The sequence below is a fragment of the Notamacropus eugenii genome, chromosome 2, assembly GCF_028372415.1.
Source record: "Notamacropus eugenii isolate mMacEug1 chromosome 2, mMacEug1.pri_v2, whole genome shotgun sequence".
Lineage (NCBI taxonomy): Eukaryota > Metazoa > Chordata > Mammalia > Diprotodontia > Macropodidae > Notamacropus > Notamacropus eugenii.
Window position 1 is genome coordinate 378,468,201 of NC_092873.1, and position 23,549 is coordinate 378,491,749.

At 46.8% G+C, this 23,549-nt stretch overlaps 2 protein-coding genes across 6 annotated transcripts in view; one reads left to right on the forward strand and one right to left on the reverse strand.

Moving 5' to 3' along the window:
* Nucleotides 1–4,231, forward strand: part of TDRD10 (tudor domain containing 10) — a 46,257-nt gene extending 42,026 nt beyond the window's left edge. For 3 of the 5 annotated variants that reach the window (XM_072647107.1, XM_072647109.1, XM_072647111.1), the window contains 4 exons: nucleotides 500–648; nucleotides 1,487–1,641; nucleotides 3,293–3,363; nucleotides 4,146–4,231. In XM_072647107.1, coding sequence (XP_072503208.1) covers nucleotides 500–648; nucleotides 1,487–1,641; nucleotides 3,293–3,363; nucleotides 4,146–4,217 — 447 coding nt within the window. In that variant the 3' untranslated portion in view covers nucleotides 4,218–4,231. Of the gene's footprint in view, nucleotides 1–499; nucleotides 649–1,486; nucleotides 1,642–3,292; nucleotides 3,364–3,631 lie in introns of all 5 variants that reach the window. The other 2 variants (XM_072647108.1, XM_072647110.1) reach the window with 1 other exon arrangement.
* Nucleotides 4,232–11,125: 6,894 nt separating this feature from the next.
* Nucleotides 11,126–21,608, reverse strand: UBE2Q1 (ubiquitin conjugating enzyme E2 Q1). The gene is given in 14 exon segments (XM_072647112.1): nucleotides 11,126–11,623; nucleotides 12,033–12,099; nucleotides 14,482–14,577; nucleotides 14,860–14,908; nucleotides 14,996–15,054; nucleotides 15,238–15,328; nucleotides 15,600–15,660; nucleotides 15,939–16,023; nucleotides 16,266–16,406; nucleotides 17,829–17,879; nucleotides 18,372–18,476; nucleotides 18,837–18,941; nucleotides 21,151–21,384; nucleotides 21,386–21,608. Coding segments are annotated over 14 exon segments (1,302 nt in total). The 5' UTR covers nucleotides 21,512–21,608; the 3' UTR covers nucleotides 11,126–11,591.
* Nucleotides 21,609–23,549: the final 1,941 nt, after the last annotated feature.

The window sequence follows — 23,549 nt, forward strand, 5'->3', positions numbered from 1 at the left end:
GTGTCCTGCCCAAGGAGTGGCTATTTAATGCCTATAAGTGTCCACCAGTGGCTGTTTTAGTGCCTGTTTAGTGCCTATAGTAACACAGCATAGTACAACCAAATTGACACTAGCTCTGAAGTTGGAGGATAAATCCCACTTCTGATACTTTGGACAAATCATTTACTCTCCTGGGCCTCAATATGATCACCTGTGGCATAAAGGGGTTGAGCTACATGGCTTCTGAGGATCCTGCCTGCTGTAGATCTATGAACCTATGATCACAGTTGAGTCAGAGATATTGGAGGATTGACAGGATACAGTATCAGCACAGAGTCTTGATTATTCATGCCTTTTTGGTCACGCTCCCCAGAGAACACATTAGCTTCAGTAACCCATAGTATTCACACATTGCCATAACCTTTCTCTTCTCCCCCAGAGATGAATATGTGAATGAACATATGGACAATATGGCTTGCATTATAGAAAATGTGATCAGGTGTGTGATTATCATTGACAGGAGGCTCATATGAACATGGAGAAGCTGTTTTATGCCCTGGCAGAAGTGGAAGAGCAACAGCCTTACCTGGCGGAGGCAGAGGTTCAGCGTGGGATCCGCTGCTTGGGAGAATGCCAGCTCGGGGACGATGATGGTGGGGCTTGGAACAGGTATATAACAGGGATGGTGCGGGGTGGCGTAAAGGCTTTTAGGGCAAATGGAAAAACTGATTTCCTTTATTGATCAGCCAGATGAGTAGTCTTTGATATCAGGTACCCACTGAAGACAGAGCCTGTCCTGAAGATGTAGAAAAAAACAGAAGACACTTAATAAGCCCCAAAGGAAAGAAATAGCATCAGGAAGCAAGACACATGGACACAAGTACACAGTGAATGTGTCAAATAAATGGCGGCTGGTTGTTTGGTTGCCTGAAGACAGTAGACCCTCAGGTCTCAGGCTATACCCCTGAAGGAGATGAATTTTGAGTAGGGTTCAACAGTAGAGGAGGCATGAAAGCAGGGAATAAGGAGGTGGGGTGGCGTGGAAAGATACCTCTTTCTCCTCACCTGTCTACCCCATCCTTTCAGTGACTTTTTCCTTCCTCTGTCACCCTCTTCCCCTGGTATATTCAGGCCCTGTAGGGTCCCTGGGATTGACTCTTTTGGTCCTTGCATCGTGGTTTCTCCACTGTTCACTGTCTCTAGAGCAAAATAAAAATGAAGAGAACCTGACTTTGTTTTCTGGTCCTGTTCCCTCCCTCGCCTTTCTTTCTTAAGAGAATAGGGTGCAGGGTTTGGGGTCCTAGGTAGCCAGGTGCTACTGTTGCTTCTACCATGGCTTCTTACTGTGGGATCCAAGTCATATTACTTGTCTGGGCCTCAGTCTTCTCATCTATAAGATGATGAATTTGGAATGTTGACCTCTGAGTCCTTGGGGCCTCCTAGGTGCCTTCCTTTTGTGTGGTTCTTTGTGGAAACAATCTCCTGTCTCCCTTACTTCCCCTGGCAGGTGCTGGGTGTTGGACCGAATAGGTGACTGGGCCGTGGTGCTCTTCATTGATTTTGGCTGTTCAGCCACTCTCCCGGTGCAGTCTCTGCGCAGCCTGGACAATGATGATTTCTGGGCCATCCCACCTCTGACTCAGCCCTTCATGCTAGAAAAAGGTAATCCATGTCTTGACTGTTCTCTGTCTCCCATCCTGCCCCACAGACATGCTCTTTGCAGAAGAGTAGAAGGAAGGTGCTGATGGGCCAAGGAAAAAATGGTGGGGAAAGGCTGTCTGGTAGCTTGGGATGAAGGATTCAGTCTTTACTCTGGACTGAGATCATGGTTTCTCAGACTCTGTTGTGCAGAAGCTTTGGGGCTCTGAGACAAGTTGGATGCCAGGGAGCAGCATTCCTCCTAGCTCAGCTGTAGCAGAGGTTGACAGACCTGAACAAGGCTTTGCTAGGTAGGGAGCTCCCACTCCCTCTCCTCCCAATCTTTGCCTCTTTAGACAGGGGGGTGTGAGTATCAGAGCTGTGTCTGCAAGGGATAGCATAGCCTGTGAAAGGACTCACTGCCCTCCTGGCTGTGTATTTCTGTTGGGAGCAACATGATAGCTACCCCCTCCACAGACACACACACAGACACACACACATCCACAAAAGAGACAGAAATAGCCCTGGCTCCTGCTTTATGGTTCCTTTCCTAAAATACACCCTCTGGGTTGGTCCTGGTTGATCTCTGCATTCCCTATCAAGTAGTAAGTGCCCTGTGGCCCTTGACCAGGGCCCTCTTCCTTTGTGGGTTCCACCAACATTTGCAAGTGCCAAAGTATCCCCTGGGCAAATTAATTGGAGAAGCACTTCATTAGATCTTATCTTAGATGCTTTAAGAGTTTGGACTGTGGCTGATTAGGGAGTCAGGCCCCCCCCACTGAGGATACCCCGTAGTCAAGGGGCACCCCCTCGAGGCTTTTCTTCAGAACTGCACTTGTTCAGGTGTGGGGTAGTTTGTTAGACAGTGCATTGCCCTCTCTCCCTGCGTGAATCACTACTAGTAGTGTTGGTGGGGAGGGGGCAGGATGTGTGTGTGTGAAGGATCTGGAGGAAAGATGTGCTCCCTGGCTATGGAGATGACTGTCTAATGGAAGAGACAGAACAAGTCTATCCACTTAGTAGAATATAAGCTTCTTGAAGCCACAGAGCTTCAGCTTTTGTCTGTATTTTCAGCACTAGCATGGTGCCTTGAATGGCGGAAGCATGTAATAAATACTTGTTTGCATTAAGTTAAAGCAGTTCTATATGTAATAAGTGCTCATGTATACATGTGTAGAGGGAATGAAGCCAAAACCTAGAGTAGTAAGTACATGGAAACAAGTACAAGTAAATAAGATACAACTTGAGTCCCTAAGTACTGTGGGAACTGTTGATGCCAAGATGCTTCAAGGTGTGTAGAGTGCTTTATCTACATTATCTCATGGCAGCCTTGAAACAGCCAAGTGACACAATGCCCCCTGTGAGAAGAGCTGCTGTTCGTGTTCCCTCTTCATGGTCTGAGAGTGACCATCTCTGAGTGAGAATCAAGGAATTATCCCATCCCTCCCCGCCTCCATTAGCAACACAGGTGGAGAGAGAGACAGAGAGAGATGTCTCCCCTCTGAGCCAGGGTGTCTGTGTTAGTATAGTAGAGACGTCCTTTAGTAGAGTAGAGGCCCTACTCTCCACCTCCCTTTTGCTCACTGACACACCCTGTTTCCCATGCCACTCTCCTTCCTTAACCCCAGCCCAGACTAAAAATGTGTTTGAAGGTCTCATTTTGATTTTTGAATAGATATTCTCAGTTCCAAGCAAGCTGTTCGTCAAGTCATGAAAGGAAAAATCACTGGCTGCCTGAGCATGGAGGTAAACCAGCCTTCTGGGCAGCCATTATGTCTGTCTCCACTACCCTTGTTGCTTCCTTTGTCATTCATAAGGTTCTTTGCTAGAGTTCATGTCCCAGTCTCCCATATGTCTGCCTGCTGCTTGTTCCCTACACGTAGGCGCCAGGCATGCAAAGATGCTGAGTTACCTATGTGACCAAAGGTCTCCTTTCCAGAGGAGGATTTGGGGGTTGGGTCCAGGGGGCAGCTATAACTATTCTACTGATACTCTTCTTTCTTCTTTCTTCTAGTCTCACATCCTTAAGTTTGAAGAAATGAAATGATAAAACTGCTCGCTCATTTTTGGTTTCCCATTCCATCCCCATCCAGTTCTAGGCCCACATGATATCAGACTGTCCCCATTTTGTTTGTAGCCATGCTGTTACCACCTCATCCTATTGGGTCACTTTAATGCTTGTATCCCCCAGATAAGCTTATAATTATTTTTGATTAAATTTCAGTTCACAGGGCTCTGGACCCTGGCACAAAACCTGGAAATTCCAGGAAAGGAGAAGTTAGAAAGCTTTACATTTGCCCTGGTGCTCTTCTGAGAAATAAGCTGTATATGAAGGGCAGTTCAAACTTAACATAGGACTACTTGATTTATGTTAAGAGCCTGAGTTGGCTCATATCTTTTTTTTTTCTTTTTGTATCCCTTTCTGCTATGCTCCAGGAACAGGGAATAAACTGCCTTTGCAGATTTGTTGAATGGAGGATACTGTTGCCTTAATATCATGTCTGATATTATACATGTAATCATTTTAGGTGGAAGCTATTAACCCACCGGCTGTCTCCGTACCTGGTGGGAGTTACTGGGAGCCAAATGACTTTGAATAAACTAGTTGAATATGCCAGAGTTTGATGTGGTGTTTTCTTAACTGTCCTAGCTGCCACCCTTCCCCTCCACCCTCTCCTCCCACCTAGTCTTTTTCTTTAAGCAGTGGGGTTCAGAAGCTGCTCAGCATTCACAGAATCACAGAGTTTTACAATTGGAAGGGCCTTGAGCAGCTGTCTGGGCCGCTTCATATGTGAAAAAAATTGTCACTGTACCAGCAAGTGGCCACAAGCCTCAGCTTGAAGAATATGTCCCCTCAGGAGTGATACCAGCAATCCTAAACTTGCCCTTTTGTAACTTCCACCCATTATTCCAAGTTCTACCACCTGTTGCCAAACAAACAAGTCTAATCCCTCTTCCACATGACAGTCCTTGAAATACTCCAAGATAGCCATCATGCTCCAAATGAATCTTCTTTTCTCCAAGCCACTCGTCTCTAGTTCCTTCAGCTAATCCTCAAATGGCTCAAAGCCCTTTGCCATCCTCTCTCCAGCTTAGGGTCCTTTACAAACTCCTGCGCCCAGAACTGAACAGAGTACTTCAGATCTGGTCTGACCATGTCAGAATGTGTTGGAATATCCTCACTTTGTCTCTGTAAGCCATGACTTTCAAAGCAGTCCAACATTGCATTTGAGCTTTTTTTGGCTATCATGTTACACTATCCATTTACATTAATCTTGTCCACTTGTACAACCTGCAAATATTTTCCCATTATTTTATTGCTGTCTTTTGTTTTTGTCACCTTCTGAATTTATTCCTTCTCCCCCATCCAGTAAGCTATCATGTGTAACCATGAATTAAAAAAAAAAAAAGGTGGAAGGACAGTTAAGCAAAACAAAATGGGCCTGACTGTATGGGCAATATTCCATACTCATAATCCCCTACCTCTGCAAGAAAGGAGCTCTTTTCAGGAACTCGACTTTTCTCTGTGGCTAAGTTTCGTCATTATAATGAACCCAATCACCATTTTGGGTTTTGGTCTTGTAGCAGTCTCATATATTATTTGCTTGGTTCACTCTGTAATGATTCATATGTTTTCCTATCCTTCTCTGAAGTAACATTTCTTTTGAACTAGTACTCTATTATACATATAACTTTTTTTTATTCCCCAGTTGATGAGCATCTGTGCTAGACCTTTTTCAAACTGTTCAACTATACCTTATTGAATGCTATATGGCATTCAGCTCCCTACTTTGCAGTCGCTTGTCCCAGTGTAGGTAAGGGTGGCGTAGACAGCATTTCTTTATTTGCCCTTATGTGACATAATTAGGCTTCATGAGTTCCTGGCTTCTCCCACTGCCTCACCAAGATCTTGAAAAGAAAAGCACTTGGTTTTTATGACTTTCACTCCTTTATTATTCTTCCAAGGAAGTCTTACAACTACAAAGCATTCAAAACTTCTCCGTTTGTTGTAACCAATGGTTCCATGTATGGATGGTATGGTGGTGGCTGATGGAGCACCTGTGTTTTTTTTGGTGTTAATTATTAGGCCAAAATTAGCACAGGCAGCAGAGAATTGATCCATACTTTGTTGCATCTCAGTTTCAGAGGCTGCATTGAGTGCACAATCATCTGTAAGCAGAAAATCACACACCAACACTCCCTGCACTTTGGTCTTGGGTTTTCAAATTGAAGAACTTACCATCAGTACAGTAGTTGACCTTGTTGCTATGTTCATCCTCATTGAAAGCATTTGTCAACATGGCTGAAAACATCATGCTAAAAAGCACGGGAGCAAGCACACAGCCCTGTTTCATTCCATTGGTGACTGAGAAGGCAGGAGAGCATTGTCCACTATCGAGAACTTGGGCAAACATGCCATGATGAAGTTGACATACAATATTGAAGAACTCCAGGCAACCAAATTTGACATAATTTTCCATAAGCTCTCATAACTAACAGTGTCAAAGGCCTTGGTCAGATCCAAAAATGTTGTGTACAGACTTCTTTTCTGCTCCTGGCATTTCTCCTGGAGTTGTCAGGCAGCAAACACCATATCGACTGTTTCTTGGCCCTTTCTGAAGCCACACTGACTCTCAGGTATATGCCCATCTTCCAGGTGAAGGATCAGCCTATTAAGGAAGACTCTAGCAAGAATTTTGCAAGTAATGACTGAGAGATCCTTCTGTGATTGTTGCAGGACAATTTATTCCCTTTACCCTTAAAGAGATGGATGGTGGAAGCATCCTTGAACTCCTGGGGGATAACCTCCTCTTGCCATATAACCTTGGAAAACTTCCATTAGCTTTTGTATGAGCAATGGTCCCCCTACCTTGTAAATGTCAGCTGGAATAGAATAGGCACCAGGTGCTTTGCCACATGAAAGGAGCCTAATGGCCCTTAAAACCTCTTCTTCAGTTGGAAGTTCAGCTAAGGAGGGATTGACTTCAACCTGAGGTAAATGGTCAGTGACTCCAGCATTGATTGATGATGGTCTGTTGAGAACACTATGGAAGTGTTCAGCCCTTCTCTCTAGGATCATGTCCTTATCACTAATCAATGTGGCTCCATCAGCACTGAGTAGTTGTGATGCACTGTAAGTTTTGGTCCATAAATAGCTTTCAGGGAATCATAAAAGTGCTTTGGATTGTTTCTATCAGCATAAAACTGAATTTCATCTACCTTCTTACTGAGCCAGGAACCCTGCATTGGCTACAACAAATGGAGAAATTTTGAATGCTGTGGATAAGTTCACTTATCTTGGTAGTGTACTTTCCAGGGATGTACACATTGACAGTGAGGTTGATGCACACATTGCCAGAACTAGCTCAGTGTTTGGGAGGCTCCAAAGAAAGATTTGGGAGAGAAGAGGTATTAGACTGACTACCAAACTGAATGTGTATAGAGCTGTTGTGCTGACCTCATTGTTATATGCTTGTGAAACATGGACAGTCTACCAGGAAACAGAATTGCTTCCATTTGAACTGTCTTAGGAAGATTCTGAAGATCACCTGGCAGGATAAGGTATCAGACACTGAGGTCTTTGCTCAAAGTGAACTGCCAAGTATTCAAACTATGCTTCAGAGAACGCAGCTCCGATGGGCTGGCCACATTGTTTGAATGCAAAATGTAGGCTTGCCAAAAAGACTATTTTATGGAGAACTTGCATGGGGCAGGCAATCACGTGATGGTCAGAAGAAACGATACAAGGTCTCTCTCAAGAACTTTGGATTTGACTGTGCACATGGGAGACAGTGGCACAGCACTGCTCAGCATGGTGTGCCCACATCAAAAAAGGTTCTGTGCTCTTTGAGCAAACCAGAATTGAGACAGCACAAAGTAAACGCAGGATGTACAAATTTGGAATATCCACCTCAGATATTCAGATGGACTATTTGTACCCAACCTGTGGTAGAGCGTTCCGAGCTCGTATTGGTCTGATCATCCACAGATGGACATGCTGAAATTTCACTTTAAAATGGTGATGTCATTTTGGTCCTCTTCAAAGACGAAGGATGACAACCAAACAACCAACTAAAACTATAAAGACTTCATGAACAAGTCTAAAGGCTAAGTGGTCCAAAGGAAAAGTTCTGAAGAATTCAACAATCTCTTTGACAAAACAACAGACAATAGATTCTGAAAGGAGTCTTATTACCCCTACAGTGGTCTCCTAGAAACAGAAGATCTAGGGTTCTCTAGCCCAGGTAACATCCCGGGAATTGCTGAGTAAAGGTCTGTTGACATTAGTTTCCAAATGTAAAACACTAAGTGATTGATAAAATGTTCCACCTTGCAGTGGATATGCATCAAAGTGATTTAGCATGTTTTCATGTACATTTTGAAAAAATAGTTACTGAAAACAGCCCATCAACCAAGTTTGATGTTATTAAATGGTTATATGTAGTGTTCTCCCATAGTCAGCAAAGAGATAAGGAAGGTGCGATCTCATTCTTTTCCGGTCAAGACATCATTACATTATTGATCATTGTGTATGTTTTTCTGGTTCTGCTAGCTACACTTTGTATTGGTTCATTTAAGTCTTTCCACACTTCTCTGTACTCATATTCATTGTTTTTCATTGTTGTTCAGTTGTTTCAATCAAGTCCAACTCTTCCTGACCCCTTTTGAGGTTTTCTTGGCAAAGATAGTGGTTTCCTTCTCCTGATCATTTTATCGATAAGGAAGCAAGCACATGGGGTTAAGTGACTTGCCCATGATCATACAGCTAGTGTTTGAGGCCAAATTTGAACTCAGGTCTGACTCCAGGCCCACCACTCTATCCATGTACCACATAGGTACTCGTTTCTTTCTTATTGGACAGTTATAGTCATTATAGTCATTCCATTATAGTCGTGCACCACAAGTGGTTTTAGCTATTTCTCAATCTTTACTACTCTAAAAAGTGTTAGTAAAAGATGGGGAAGTCATCTTAGCAAGAACAAATACCTTTCTGTGTAACATCTTAAGTTAGGTGGCTATAGAATACCTTTCTATCATTGTCTTCCATGGTGTATATACCTAACAGTGAGATCTTTGTTTAATATATTCAGAGTATAATATATTCAGGCTTTTTTTTTCCTGCTTGCTTTCCAGAATGGTTGTATCAATTTGTGGTTTCACCAACATTGTACTAGCATGCCTATCTTTATATAGCCCCTCAAACATTTGACTAGTCTCATCTTTCAATCAAACATTTAAGCAACCTTTCTTGTGCCAGGCACTATGTGGAGCTGGCTGAGTTTATGGAAAAAGGTGAAGCAGACTGTGCTCTCATGGGGCTTATGCCCCATGTTGGGGGAAGATACCTACATATATAAGCATATGCAGAATTAATTATAAAATAAATACAAAATAGTGAATTAGAAAAGTCATATAGCTTTCATTTATAAGATTCACACACATTATTAGTGATTTGGAGCATTCAGTAGTTAGTAATATTTGCAACTTTTGTGGGAAAGGTTGACCTCCTTTGACAACTTTATCTATTGGGGAATGGCTTTTGGCATTACATAGTTGTGCTGGTTTCCTCTATACCTTGGCCATCAGACCCTTATCAGACTGAATTCTAACAGTGGTAGATAGGAATAATTGTTTTTGTCACAAGGATGGTGAGTGGAATCAGTGGAAGGGAATTGACCTTCTACAAGTAATAGTAATACTGCTTTGAGTATGGTTGCCTTAGGAAGGGATGGCAAGCCAGAAGAGAGTGGATGTGTAGATGAGGGCAGCAGTGCAGATGGCAAGATGGTTAAAGTGATGTTGAAAGTTATGATAAGAGGACGGTTCAGGTTGGATCAAAGTTATGATAAAGAGAGGTCTGTTCAACTTGGGCTGGACAACCAAGATGTCCCTTTCATTGCTATACAACTTGAAGGTTACAGTTACCTGCCCCCAATCTTTTTTGTTTCCCTGGAGTAAGGTAAGGCTTATATATATGAACTTACCTCTTTAATATTTAAATAACTTTATTAGAGCCAAACTATTTAAATAACTTTTATTTCCATTTCATCCTTTGGTAGATGAGAAAAATACATTACAAAAAACATTATGCAGAGAACAGCGCATGGAGTACACTCTACTAAAACACAATCTATACTCCAGCCAGGGCTGGTAACAGACATTAGGAGAAGAAGCAACAGAGGCCTTGAAAGCCAGATTTCTCCTCCTCAGAATGAGAATTCCTCTATGTCCCCTGTTCCATAAAACTCATCTTATTCTGGAATACCCAACAAGGTGAAGGTGGGGTTAGAGCAGCATCGAGTGTGGCTGGTGAACCCTTTCTATTCACCTGGAGCAGAAACTTTCTTTCCCTCAATGGAATAGAAAGAAAACAAACATCCCAAATGCAGAGTTAACAGTCTGGACACTCTGTCCCTCCCCCAACCACTTTTTCTCCAAAGCCTACAAGGGAAGAGTCAATGAGCCCCTTTTGCCACCAGATGACACAAATCCTAAGTTGCCTGAGCCTCACTCAGGTATCCCTAGCCTGGTTCTATTGCTTCCTTCAATAATCAGCCTACAGGCACAGGCTTTTAGCAGGAGTGGCTACCTTGGCCCCTAAGCTGCCTTGCTGACAAGGAGATATCAGAAGGAGGCTGGTAGCACCTAAACTGGGAAGCCCAGAAATCTGAGGCCACCATTAGCACGTGGAGTGTTTGTTTAGCACGTCCAGATTTTGCTAGGAATTACTCCTTCTGACATCAGGGCCCTGGTTCTCAAATCCTGAGGACACTGGACCCCCATTGTCTGGGCTACCCCTCCTTTTTAATCAGCTTCACTTCTGGACAGTGCCATGAAATATTGTGCTGAGAAACCAAGCAAGTGACTCCTTCTATAGCATTTCTTCACAAACCAAAGACAAGTCTTTTCTCAATTGACCTAATGGTAGCCAGGAATAACAGGAAAGTGGGGGCCAGAGGGAGGGTTGAAAGTGGCTATCTGGATGCTCTGATGCAGGAGACGTTTTCAGGACACTAGCAGAGGGAGGGACGTCAATGACTACATAATAGCTGTAGCAGAGCCCATGAGACCAGAAAAGACAAATACACACTTGGGGTGACAACGGTCTCTACCTTGCTCTACTCTTGACACAACTCTATGAAGCAGCCTCCATGCTTCTTTTTTTCCAGGAATCTGAAAATATTCCAACTAAAGGGAAAAAATAAAATACCTGTAGCACTGAAGGTGCCACTGAGTATAGTTCAGAAGGTCAAAAGTGCCTAAATGGCTTTTTCTTCCAATGAAAGAAAAGATTAAAAATTGTTTGCCCTAGAAGCCTTTTGGAGACATCACAGCCAAAGGACGGACTTAGGGTGAGTTTCAAATCTCCCTCCCCACCTTGCCAGGGGCTTGTGGCTTCCAAAACTCAAGGTGAATACCACGTGTCCCACATCCCACCCCCCACCACATAGTTCAGGGGATGGCATGTGGGAATAAAAATAACAATGAAAGAGTCAAGACCAGCATCTTCAAATTAACAAACTGTAATTGTTTTCCCAAAGATACATTTTTTTCCATACACATCCATCATACACTGTAACCAAAAAAAGCAGTGTACATGAAATAAGAGAAAATAAATTAAAAATCCATAGCATAGGTAAGGAGGCTGCTCTAGTCTGGAGCACAGCTGAGTTTCCAGCAATATAAGAAGGCTCAAAAGTTTCTTTTATAAGAATGCCTGCTAGCAAGGGTTCCAGCAAGGTGGTTGGTTGGTTTGTAAGTCAGTCTTGAATATCTGAAACAGTTCTGTGTTTTGTTTTGTTTTCCTTAGCGTTTAGAATAGCCATCATTGTCCTGCAATAGGCAGAGCTATCACGTCCAGGAAAAGAGTGAGTGAGGGAGGGAACCACAGAGGCAGCGTAAGATCCAAATACAGCATTCAAAGGTAATTGGTCCAGTGGTGCCTGGGGAGGGAGGAGGGAGAAACTCCAGGGTTAGCCGTCTTCTTTGGGGGGTGTGTACCAGCCTGTAAACAAAGTATACTGTCAGCAGGAGTGTTCCCAAAGACTAGTCCCACATCTTCAATCTTAAGACCTCCTATGGGAAGGTTCGATCCCTGGAAGGACATCCCTACAGTGAAGTGACGGGAAGTCGCAGAATGCAGAGCTGGATGACTCCTTCCCTGGACACCATAAAAAAAGGAGACTGTAATGGCTCCTTACCTGTAGTGGCCGAAGGAGAGATCAGATGTGTTCCTTCAGCTTGAAGGAATGGGGACATGAGGGGAATGGGGGGAGTTATTAAGACAGGCTACTTCCTGCCCTTCCCTTTCTGAAAGCCTCAGAGAGCAGTCATATGGATTGAGGAAGGCCATACATAAGGCATAATACCCTTCCCAAGGCCTAGGCCTTCTTCCCCTACCCTTCTAGTCTTACCATTTTTTTCATGGATCTGCACCAGGGACTTGTAGGACTGCTGTGCTCTTGTCAGACTGTATTGAGACTGGAGAACATTGAAAAGATGAGGAGTAAGTTAATGAGGACCAAGTTGTTGCCTTGTTCTCCCCTCTCAATTCTATGTTCAATTTAACAAGCACTTATTAAACTTGTACTATGTGCAAAGACAAGTCCTTGTCCTCAAAGGGTAGTCTATTCTAAGTAAACACGTGCAAGGATGCCTGAGGAGGAGGGCACTAACAACAAAGGGAAAGATGGAAATCGGGGAAGGCTATATATGAGAGGAATCTAAGCTTCAGAGTCCATAGGTCCATAGGGTTGTGAATTGGCAGAGTAGTAATGTAAAAGAAGGTAAATGGGTAGGCTGGACTAGGATTGTGGGGAAGCTTAAGGGTCAAGAGAAGCTTGTATTTCATCCCAGAGGCAACAGGATGCACCAATCCTAAAGCTCCTGAATAAGGAAATGACATACTCCTGTGCCTCAGAAAGACTATTTTCACAGCTGCATGAAACACAGAATGGAGAGGCAGGAATTGGGCACACCAATTGAGAGGCTACCACAGGGCAAGAGATGGTAGTGATCTGGAGTACTGGCTGGAAAAGGACACGAGACATTGGAGGCAGAATGGACCAAATGTGGCAGCTGAAGATGAGCTTAGGAGGACTCTAAGGTTACAAAGCTGGGAGACCAGAAAGATGGTAGATAACTGCATAGAAGTTTGGAGAAGGAATAGGTTTGGATAGGGAGAAGGGGAAAGAGATAGCAGTTTAGTTTTAGACACATTAAGTTGAGATGCCAACAGGCTACCCAGGTGGAAATGTTTAGCTGTCAAATGGCAGTGAAAGACTAACATTCTGGGGAAAGATCAAGGCTGACGACAGATGTTAGAGTTAACCTGCAAAGTTGAGAAGAGAGCCCTAAATGAGCCTGGGGGTATGGTCACATTTAGAGGATGAGGTATGGTGACTGACACAAAGAAGCCAAGGCAGGCAAATGCAGTGAAAAGGAGTACCAGGCTTGGTAGTCAGAAGCCCCGTGTTTCAATCCTGGTTCCGTTTCTCCCTATGTGACCTTGGGCAAGCTACTCTCTGGGCCTGGGTTTGTCATTTGGAAAATAAGGCCTTCAGACTAGATGACTTCTAATACCCCTTCTGGTTCTAAATCCATAAACACATCTATGATAATGGGGGTGGTAACAGTCAAAACTGTAGAGATCAGGAAGGGTGAGGAATAAGGAAATATAGTATCTTACATTATATGATGTTTTAAGCTTTGCCAAGTGCTTAAAATACATTATCTCGTCTGATCTTGAGAAAGGCCACTGGGTTCAAGACTAAAGAGATCATTATTAACCTTTCAAAGAATAGTATATAGTCTAGTGAGGCTGGAAGAGATTGCAAGGGGTAGAAAAGTGAGTGGGTGGAAAGGAACCAGAAGCCAAGAGAACAGGAACCTTTTTTGAAGGGTTTGGGAATGAAAGGGAAGAGATATGTGTTTGAGGGAATATTGCTTTAAGAACTGAGGAGACTGAAGCATGCTTTATAGGCAGTGGGGAAGAAACCAGTTAATGGGGAGAAACTGAAAATGAAGAGAAATGATAATCAATGGGGCAGGCTCCTGGAAGAGACAGGAGGCAATGGGATCAAGAATTTAAGTAGGAGGATTATTCTTAGCAAAAAGAAGGGCTTTTTTAACAGAGACTGGGACCAAAAGAGGTGAGGATGAGTGAAGATGTTGAGGAAAAGAGGAGAGAGGTCATGAAAGAGGGCCCTGACTTTATTAGTAAAGTAGGAACAGAAGTCATCTACTGAGAATCAGGGAGCTAGGGTGGCACCAGCAGCTTGAGAGGAAGCAAGATTTGAAACTACCACTGTAGGAATGTAGAAGTTACTTTGAGAAGAAGAAAAAGATTTTTGTGCAACAGTGAGAGCCCTACTGAGAGATTGGACTTAGACCCAGGATGCATGGTACTGTGACTTGTACAGGGGCTCTGGGGACCAGAACTTCAGGCTTACAAATGGAGAAGGCTGTTGTCTGCCAATCTGGCTCCTAGCTTCTTGTCCTATCCAGTAACCCAAAGTATAAAACAAACAAGCCATCAATATGCATTTACACTTGCTGCGTGCCAGGTGCTATACTAAGCAGTAGGGATAGATGGCTATGTGGTTGACACTACTCTCCTTTCTACATTCTTTCACAATATTCAACCTTTTTCCTTCTCATTTCCTGAGGCCACCACTCTGGCTCCTCAGTGTCCACTGTGGACATCTCAGGGCTCCCCTTTTCCTCCCAATTAATACTATGGACAAAGATGGCTTCTACTTTCCTGCATCTAAGGAGAGGGACAGTGGGGCTCTCCCGCTGACTGGCACCACGCCCTTTTCTCTTCTTGTCTTCCCAACACCCCCCACCTCACCCTGTCCTTACTTTGTTGGCTCCAAACTGTACTCGTGCTTTCCCTTTCACCAGGGTGGCACTGATCTGCATGATCACGGACTCTATGGAGTAGGCACTGCTCCAGCCCTGCGAAAAGATGGGGGGGAAGGAAAGGGGGAAATTATAGAACAGGTCAAGACATGGTTTCCCCCAGCCTTAGGGAATAATAAGATATCACAAGCAAGTTCCCTAGCTAAGTGAGGGCTGTGCCAACGGTTCCAGGATGGCACCCTATACTTCACCCACAATGCAGGCATTCCCAAACCATCTAGTGAGGATGGGCTATGACAGTGATAACTTAAGAAACTCCACCTGGGGATGTATTTGGGAAAAACCCCAGTCCAAAGCAGTTGAGACAGGTAAGCTCACCTGTTTGGTGAGAAGTTCCATGCAGATGGCACCTCCACCCAGAACATACCTACGGAGAAAAGACTGGTCAACTGTGCATGGCATAGGTTCTATCCCCCCTTTCCACAAGGCATCCCTTGTTCTTCCACCTACTCACCCTCCTGAGAGAACTGGAGAGACAACCCTGACAAATGGTGGGTCAAAGGGAAAGTTGTCCTAAGAGGGAGAGAAACCAGTCAGGATGGTTTGAGTGGTCAATCTATCAATTAACAAGCATCCATTAAGTGGCTACTATGTGCCAGATGCTGTCACCCCACACCACCTCCCCAAGGACAATATAGGACAGGTAGGCAGAAGCAGGTCAGGGAAACAGGGGATATGAATTGAGAACAGCTTTACTTTAAAAGAAAAGTTGAGGAGAATGAAGTCAGCTCCTTCTTTCTCTTTGAGGATCTGGAGATCGTTGTGCAAAGCGCTGTCCTGGTCAACTCTACAAAGTAAGGTAACAGGCTGTTGCTTGATCTCCAAGAGCTTCAGAAGGCCTCCACCCCATGCCCAATCTAGAGACCAAGACAGCTAGCAATCAAGTCAATTCCAGGCCACAGATAACTTGGCTCCCCATCTTGACCCCATCTTGACCCCACCTCTCCCTACACTCTTCGGCTCTGCTGATGACAATTAAATAAGTCTGCTCTGGAGGATTCCACTAATGGCCAGCCCTCCCTTGTCCCATGACCCCCAATCCAAAGCTTTTCACTTACTTGAGGAGTTTGACGTTCCAATCGTACAGGCTATCATTTACTAGTTCGACTGCATAGTTTCCTGGGGGTTGGGGGTAGGGAAAGAGAGAAGAAATTAGTATTACTAGGAAGGAATACTCTTCCCTTCCTCAGTCTAAAAGACCAAAGGAAAGTACTAAGGGCTCAGCACCAGACTAACATCCTAAATCATGTCTAGGTGCTCTACCTTCTGACCCTAAGCTTCATGGAAGCCTAGATTCCCACTGAGTGGCTTCAAGACCCTCTCCCCCTCTTTAGCCCTAAAGTCCCTACTTCCTGAGCCAGTGTTCCAAAGTACCCCCTCTCCAAAGCTGGACTTACCGCCTTTGAAACTTTGTGATCGGTAAATATCCCTGAGCTCCTTCATCAGCCGGTCAGTGGCCTGCACCGAGCCAGACACTGCGCCCTGCAGGGGAGGGGACAATAGGAACCTCCCACCATTACAGGATTTAGGGACACATCTTGGACTTTAGAGAGTACCTGGCAATTGCTTGAGGATGTAAGCGCTAATTCTTTCCTCCTACATTTTAAGAGTCATTATCCCATTCTAGACTTTCTAACCTTGGCACAGCCTTAATGACAATACTAGTGGGAGAAACCCACCCTGATCCAGGACCCTTGCCCACCCTCCCCCCAGGGGACACGTACATTTAAGTAATCTTGCCTCTGGTTCTTTTTAATTTTCTCTAATATGGCCAAGTTCTCCTTCCCAATGCCATCATCCTCAGACTTTTTCCCCTCAGCTGGCTCTTCTTCTTTCATTTCATAGTGATCTAAGTCCTCTGTATCCTTGAGGAACAAAACAAAAACATTTTTTTTTGGTGGGGGGAAGGGAGTAGTTAACCATCTCCCCAGCCCTGTATACAGTGAAGATGTGAGCTAGGCAGCCAGCAGCCCAGACTAAACTCTATGTTCAAGTCATCTAATCACCCCTACTCTTTAGCATTCACAAAGAGGATATCTCTCTCTTATCACCAAGCTTATATAGAATACAGCTCAAATGAACATTTGATAGAACTGAAAAAATTGTAACAAAAGTCAGAGGCCAAGTTCCCTAATTCCCCCTACATGACCTTTCTCTTTTCTCTATGACATCCCTAAACACCAAAAAGAAGGGATTTGGACTCCCCACCATTACCCATTTGTATGGTTTTATCTTCCTCAAGACTGACATACATACAAGCTAACATTTTACTTGGTAAATTCTTAGCAGACTGGTGGGTGGGCTAGGGGAAAAGAGAAAAGGCTTCAGAACCTCCCATTCTCCCCACTCCACCCACTGAACTCCATAACAACATAATCATCTGGTTTGGTCCCAACCTGTGCTTTCATCAGTCAGTGTGATGCAGTACACAAAGAATCAGCAAGACTTGGGTTCAAGTCCCACTTCTGACACGTACTGACCATGTAACCATGGACAAGTCACTTAATTTTGCTGCCCCAGACAACTGAGAGTAAAGACCAGAAGTAATAGAATTGTCCATCTGAATCAGAGGTCTGGACCAAAACACAATGACAATGACTGACATTTATGCTTTAAGATACTCAAAGAGCTATACATGCAATATCTCATATAATCTCACAGCTACCAGGGTGACTCCAGCAGCCCAAGAGGAGTAGGCAGAGGTCATCTCATGCCTTGTTTATTCCTGTATTTTCAGCAATTAACATAGTGCCTTGTACAGAACAGGCATTTAATAAAAAAGTTTGAGATGAATCTTGAGTTATTAACCTACCTAACACTTAGAGACTCAAGGTATTGCAACTGGGGAAAGACAAGAGAGCCTAGGACATGAAGCCACCTGTTAGTGGTTCTCTCTTCCTTAATGTCCAGTGTGACTGTCCTCTATATTGGCCTGATATTCCAGCCAAGAACCATTTGCCATGGCCTGATATTCCAGCCAAGAACCATTTGCCATGATTAACCCGTCCAACTCCAATCACACCAATATATTCATACACTCAGCTTGAACTAAATTTACACTGGATGCTGTGTTGATTCTTAAGAGTCTTCAGTTACTTCACATACACGTGTCTCAGTCTCCCAAGTTCCTCAATGAATGACCCTACCTTTTTTCCTTTAGTGTCCTCTCTACAGAAATCTGTAAATAGGGAGTATCCCATACAGATGACCTTTATTTAGCTTACCAAAATTACTGTTACCACGAACCCCTCCTAACTCAGTTCTAAGGTAACAAATCCATCATTTACCTCAGGCATCTCTTCATCTTCATCTTCAGAAGAAACATCTTCTTGTGTGCACTATAGAGCATAGGGAAAAGATGGAGGTCAGAGCCAATGTTCCAAGAGTAGGATGGATTCCCTAAACCCATCGTCTCCTCTAACTACTCTGGGCACTCAGGACTGGAAATCTAAGACTGCCAGCTTAGACATTCACTCAATCTACAGTGTGGGGGAACAACTAATTTACCAGCCTGCTCATTACTCTTGACCATGTCTTTACCATTCATGGAGCAAAGAATTACAATACAATTTTCCAAAGAGTAATATCTATTTACTTAGGCCTCTCCAGACTGATGCTTCATGTATGTTCCTGAAGTCTAGGTCTCTACACTCCCCTAATACTTGGAAACCCCACATGAAGGGCATCCCTAGATTAAGTGAGCCACAAAGAAAAAGATTCACTTTCTAACACCTCTATCTACCTCAGACAGGGTTATGGCTGAAGGGAGAGATGATGAAAGATGGGAATGGTGCAGATTCAGCAGAGGGGAAAAAAGCCCCCTTACTCACCTGCTCTGCTGGCAGGGGCTGGTCCAGCATCTCAACATCTGGATGCTGAGGGAGGTTGTACAGTTTGCACAAGTCAGAGATGATCCTCTTCAGATGCTGCAACAGCTGGGGATAGTAGACCACAGTGACATAAGATACTCTTGCCTCTCCCCAATCTGGCCAGATGCAGTGGGAGAAACCAAGGGCTCAGACCCAAGATGAAGGTTGAGTAGTATCCATTTCTCCAAGGGACATGGACCCTGGGTCATATTGGAAACCTGGCCACGGGAGTGATTCTGTTAGAAAGCCCCATGCTGGGGCTGATGACATTCTCCCTCTAGTTAGGGGAAGGTGGCTTCCCTACTGAGTCTTCTTCAGGCCAATTATTTTACAGTGTCATCTAAATTTAGGACAATTCCCACCCTTCATCTGTCTCCACTGCAGGTTCTCTTCTTGGCTCAGGCCCCAAGTCCCTGCCCTGCTCACCAGAGTATTCCCTTTCTTTATGTCCACAAGTCTCTCCAGAACGGCAGCCAAGTTAGGGTCATCAGACTCCACAGACCAGATTGGGGGCACCGCAGGATAAGATTCCTAAGGGGAGAGGATAGGGAGGTCAAAAATGGAACTTCAGATTTTGCCTGCCCACCCATTCTCAGGTGCCAGTCTGCCCTTCCCCCCTCTCCCTCAATGTCTCTCACAAATGCCTAGCTCAGCAGATCAGTGCCCAACCAGGCAGGGTTGGGAGGGTCTTTCTCTGAATGGAAGCTCAAGGACTAGATCCCCTTTTGTCTATCCCAGTTCATCATGAGTTTTGAAAAATTATGGAAGGAGATCACATCTACTTCCAGTGATACCCCAGAAACTGTTCCATTCCCTACAAAGAGGTCTAGGCAAAGGGTCCCCTTATGTTTACAGAACAAAACTCCAGTTCCCTCCCCTCCCAAAAGGATGGAACCCAAAGTTAGAGAAGGACCATGAATATAATCAGAGCAGAAAAAGCAACAGCTCACTTTAGTTTTAGGAGAGGAAGACTTGTAACAAACAAGATTTTTATCTGTGACCAAATTATTCTTTCCAGCATTCAGCCAAAGGCTTGACAGAATAACGTGGCAGTATAGGGGAGCTGCTCTTTCCAACACTGATTGAAGCAGATGCTGTCCCCCGATGACCAATTTTGCCCATCTTTTCTTTGGTAATCTTGTAAACCTGCCACCCTCACAGTCAAGAGGTCACAGGGTTCTGATACAACTGATTTAGAAGACAACCTACGCTGCTGACATTGCCAGCATTCCTAAACTACAACAGTAGATGCAGACAGTCGAGTTCCCCCTATTTCCCAAAGACGGGTTGGTTGAGAATCTAGGCCCCTTTCTCCCTTGTCTCTGGAAGGGCAAGGACTATCTGGGGCTAACTGACTGCTTTGGATATAAGCAGGACAGACAGCAAATAACGGAAAAAAGAAGCATGAGGAGGGCAAGTCTATATCTGAGAAACTTGGGGTTTAATTCAGAAATAATCAACTAGGCAACACAATACCGAGTAAATCATGCACTTCTGATGTGATTCCTATCCCTTCCCTAGCTCAGATGCCTCAATTTCGGAGGTGATGATTGTCAGAGAGAGGCTAGTATCAACATCCTACTAAACCACTTGTTTCGCCCTACCCTAATTTTCTGTGAAGAGGGGTTGTGTATGAAGTCAGAAGATAGAAGAGACAGGACTTTTGATGGAAATCCCTTTTGTCCAAACAGAAACTTTTCTCCCAGAACTTTGGCCTAGTAGGTAAAATGTGCTTTGGGAGCTGGTTGGGGACAATGTCCAAGCTGATCTGAAGTTGGATCTCATCCCCTCAATGCTCCCAAACAAAACTTATCTACTCACTCCAGGTTGTACCCACAGCACCCTGCCTGAATTAGGAAAGATTTCACTTCTCTGGCCAGTGAGGAGGAGCGGAGGGGAGATGGGGGGGAGTCACGGACAAAACACTAAGAGAAGGCAAGGTCATCTCAAACATGCGAAGGTACAGTGACCATGTGGGGAATGGGAAATTAGCAAAGCTATTAGTGACCAGGAAAGGAGGGAGCAAACAGATGTCCTGGGGGTGGGGCAAGCAGTAGGCCGCTGGGAGAGAACAAGTTCACCGTTTGGGGTGGTAGAGTTAACTAGGAGGTTTCCATAACCAGGCTGGATTGCTAAGCTAGAACACCACCACGGTGGCTAAGACAGGATGACTGGGGTGGAATAGGGAAGTTCCTAATCAAAAGGGGCAGAAAATGCAGCTGCGCCCGGATGCGCTGGGGGTGAAGGAAGCGTCACATCTCCCACTACCAAGGGCAGGGAGAGAATAGCCAGAGGTACCCGAAGGGGATGGGAGGGGAGGCTCAGAGAACCGAGGGCCTCAAAGTCCAAACAGCTGCCGCTGCGCTCAACTTTAAAGTGCTACAGGAAAGTCAGTTATTGTTGTCACCATCCTCATCCTCACCCCCCCCCCGCCCCCCGCAGCGCCTAAACCGGACTCCCGAGGGAGGGGCGGAGAGGGGAGGGGTGTCTCCGAGCCGGCGAGACGAGCCTCGGGCATGGGGGGAGGGGAAGGGGTCTCCTGGAAGTGTTTCTCGAGGGATCCAGGTTCTCAGGCGACGGACTTTGGGGAGGGCCACGCCAGATTCCCGACCAGCAAATTGAATGGGCTGTGACAAGGAGCGGGGGGACCCCACGTGGGGGGGGGGGCGGGCCTGGGGCCCAGAAGACGAGGACCCCGGGAGGGGGGAGGGGGGCGGGCCTGCCCCACGGAGGTCCTCACCGTGATGTTGCAGTGGATGCGGACGGGCTCCCCGGGCGCGGGGCCCCGCGGGGGGAGGTGCGGCCCGGGCGCCGCCCCCGCCGCCCCGGCCCCGGCCCCGGCCAGCAGGAACTCGCAGCTCAGCTCGTCCAGGCAGGCGCTGGCAATGCGGAAGCGCTCGTGGCCGCGGTGGAAGATGGACTCGAGCAGCTTCAGCTCCCGCCTCAGGCAGGGCCCCGGGCCCGGGCCCCCCCCCCGGGCCGCCCCCGGACCCCGGCGCCGCCCCCTGCCCCTGCCCCAGCGCCAGCCCCTGCCCCAGCGCCCCCAGCTGCTGCCCCGGCCCCGGCTGCTGCTGCTGCCCCTGCGGCTGCGGCTGCTGCATCCTCCGCTCCGCTCCGGGGCCGGCGGGCCGGGCGCCTCCGGCCTCCGCTCCGGGCTCCGGGCTCCGCCGCCGCCGCCGCCGCCGCCGCGGTCCGCACTTCCTGATCCCCCCTTCGCCAAGATGGCGCCGCCGCCACCTCCGGGACAGACCCCCCCCACCCCCCCTCTCCCGCCGCCGGAAGCCGCGCGCCCCGCCTCCTCTGCTCCTCCTCCCCGCCCCCCCCCCCCGCTCGTCTCACCCCCGTCACGTGACCAGGCACGTCCACCGGACCCCTCTCACGTGATGCCGCAGCCACCTCCACCTCCTTTTCCTCCTGGATCCCCCTTGCTACCACCCCACCCCCTGCATGTGACCGGACGGGGCTTTTTCCGGGCCACGCATTCCGACCCGTTTCGCGAGCTCCCCCGTCACGTGACCGAGCCGCCGCGTGCTCACCGGGGGTGGCGTGCGAGAGCCTCTTTTGCCCTCGCTCCCCTTCCCCCCGCTCCAGCCTTGTCCTTCCCCTGCCCCGCCGAGGCTCGGTGACGGGGCTGGGCGCTGCCTGGGGCTGCGATCGCGGCCTGCGCTTCTTTATCTTCCACGACCCAATCCTCCTCTCCGTTCCCCCCATCCCTCCCCCTGCCCTTCTGGTGGCCACCATCTGGATCTCGACCTCTTTGCCTCGGACTTGGCCTCCTCCCCCTCCCCACCCTTGAAGGCCCCCACCCAGCCTTCCGCCTCTCCCTCCCTTTCCTCAATTCTAGTCCCACTGGAGGGGGAGAAGGGCAGCAACTTAGGACTCCCGGGGCTTTCTTTTAGCGGCTCCCGAAGGCCAGGGGGTGCCGCCCTTCTTCCCCAAGCCAGCGGGGGCGAGAAGGCGGAGAACAGTCAGACCCGAGAATCCCCCACCCTCATCCCTTCCCCTGACCTGGGGTCAGGTGGCAAACACCATCTGGTCCTCCAGGAGGGCCGCGATCAGGTGGCAGCATCGCCGGCCGCTCACTAGGTGTCGCCGTTGCGAAAGACAAAGCTCGCGGCTGGCCAGCCGGGAAACGACGGCCGGTGGCCCCGGAGCAGCGGGGAAAGGCCGTCCTGGTGGGTGGCGGGGGCTGAGCGACGGTCCTCGGGCTTCCCCTCCGGGGGCCCGGGCCGAGCGGGCACCGCGCACGGTGCCTGGCACCTGGTGATCAGCGCTCGGCGAATGAACGGCTGCGCCCCAACCGACTCCCTTGCCCCTCTTTCCCCCGAAATTCTCTACAGGACTGCCTGTAGGATTTAAATTTGTGAATTCAACAAGCACTAATTAAGAGCCTACTGTGTGCCAGGCCCTGCCCTCGGAGGTGCTGGTGATGCAAAGGAATGAATGAAATTCATTTGAATTTGAATGAAAACAATGAAAAGAAAAGCCTGCCCTCAAGGAGCTTAGGTTTTATTGTAGGGAAACTACACATACACGTAAAAACAAAATTATGCGGAGTCAGTATAAAGAAGGGGAAGCCAGAGTAGGAACCACTTGGTACTTTCTTCTTCGTGCCAGCTTGGTGCAGGGTACGGTGACTTGGAACGTGGGTAGGACGGGAAGGTGAGGAGAGGGAGCGAGCTGAAATTCTTGTCAGTTGAAGAAAAATAAACTTTACAGAAAAAATAGAATTGGACTGGGTGTGAGGAAACGGGACTTCGCCTGGGTGTGTGACTTTTCCTACGGGACTGACTGGGCCAGTCTGGTCTCCGACTTCCTCCTCTCTAAAAACGAGGTGGTTGACTAGATCCTATGAACCTGAACACTAAGCACCTACCAGGTTCTGGGTGCCCTGGGCAAGGATGAAGTGCCAGGCCTCCAGAAATGTGCAGTCTGTGAAGGAGATGAGACATGAGAATGTGATATAAGGGGGAAAAACCTGGAAAGACATGGGAGAAAAGGAGCCAGAGGGCACAGGTCCAAGAAGCAGCTCAACATAAGTGGTTCACATTTGGATTCATAGACTGTTGGAAATAACATATTTAAAAGTTTGCAAAACCTTTCTTGTGCACTAATGGTCACAACAATCCTGTAAACTAG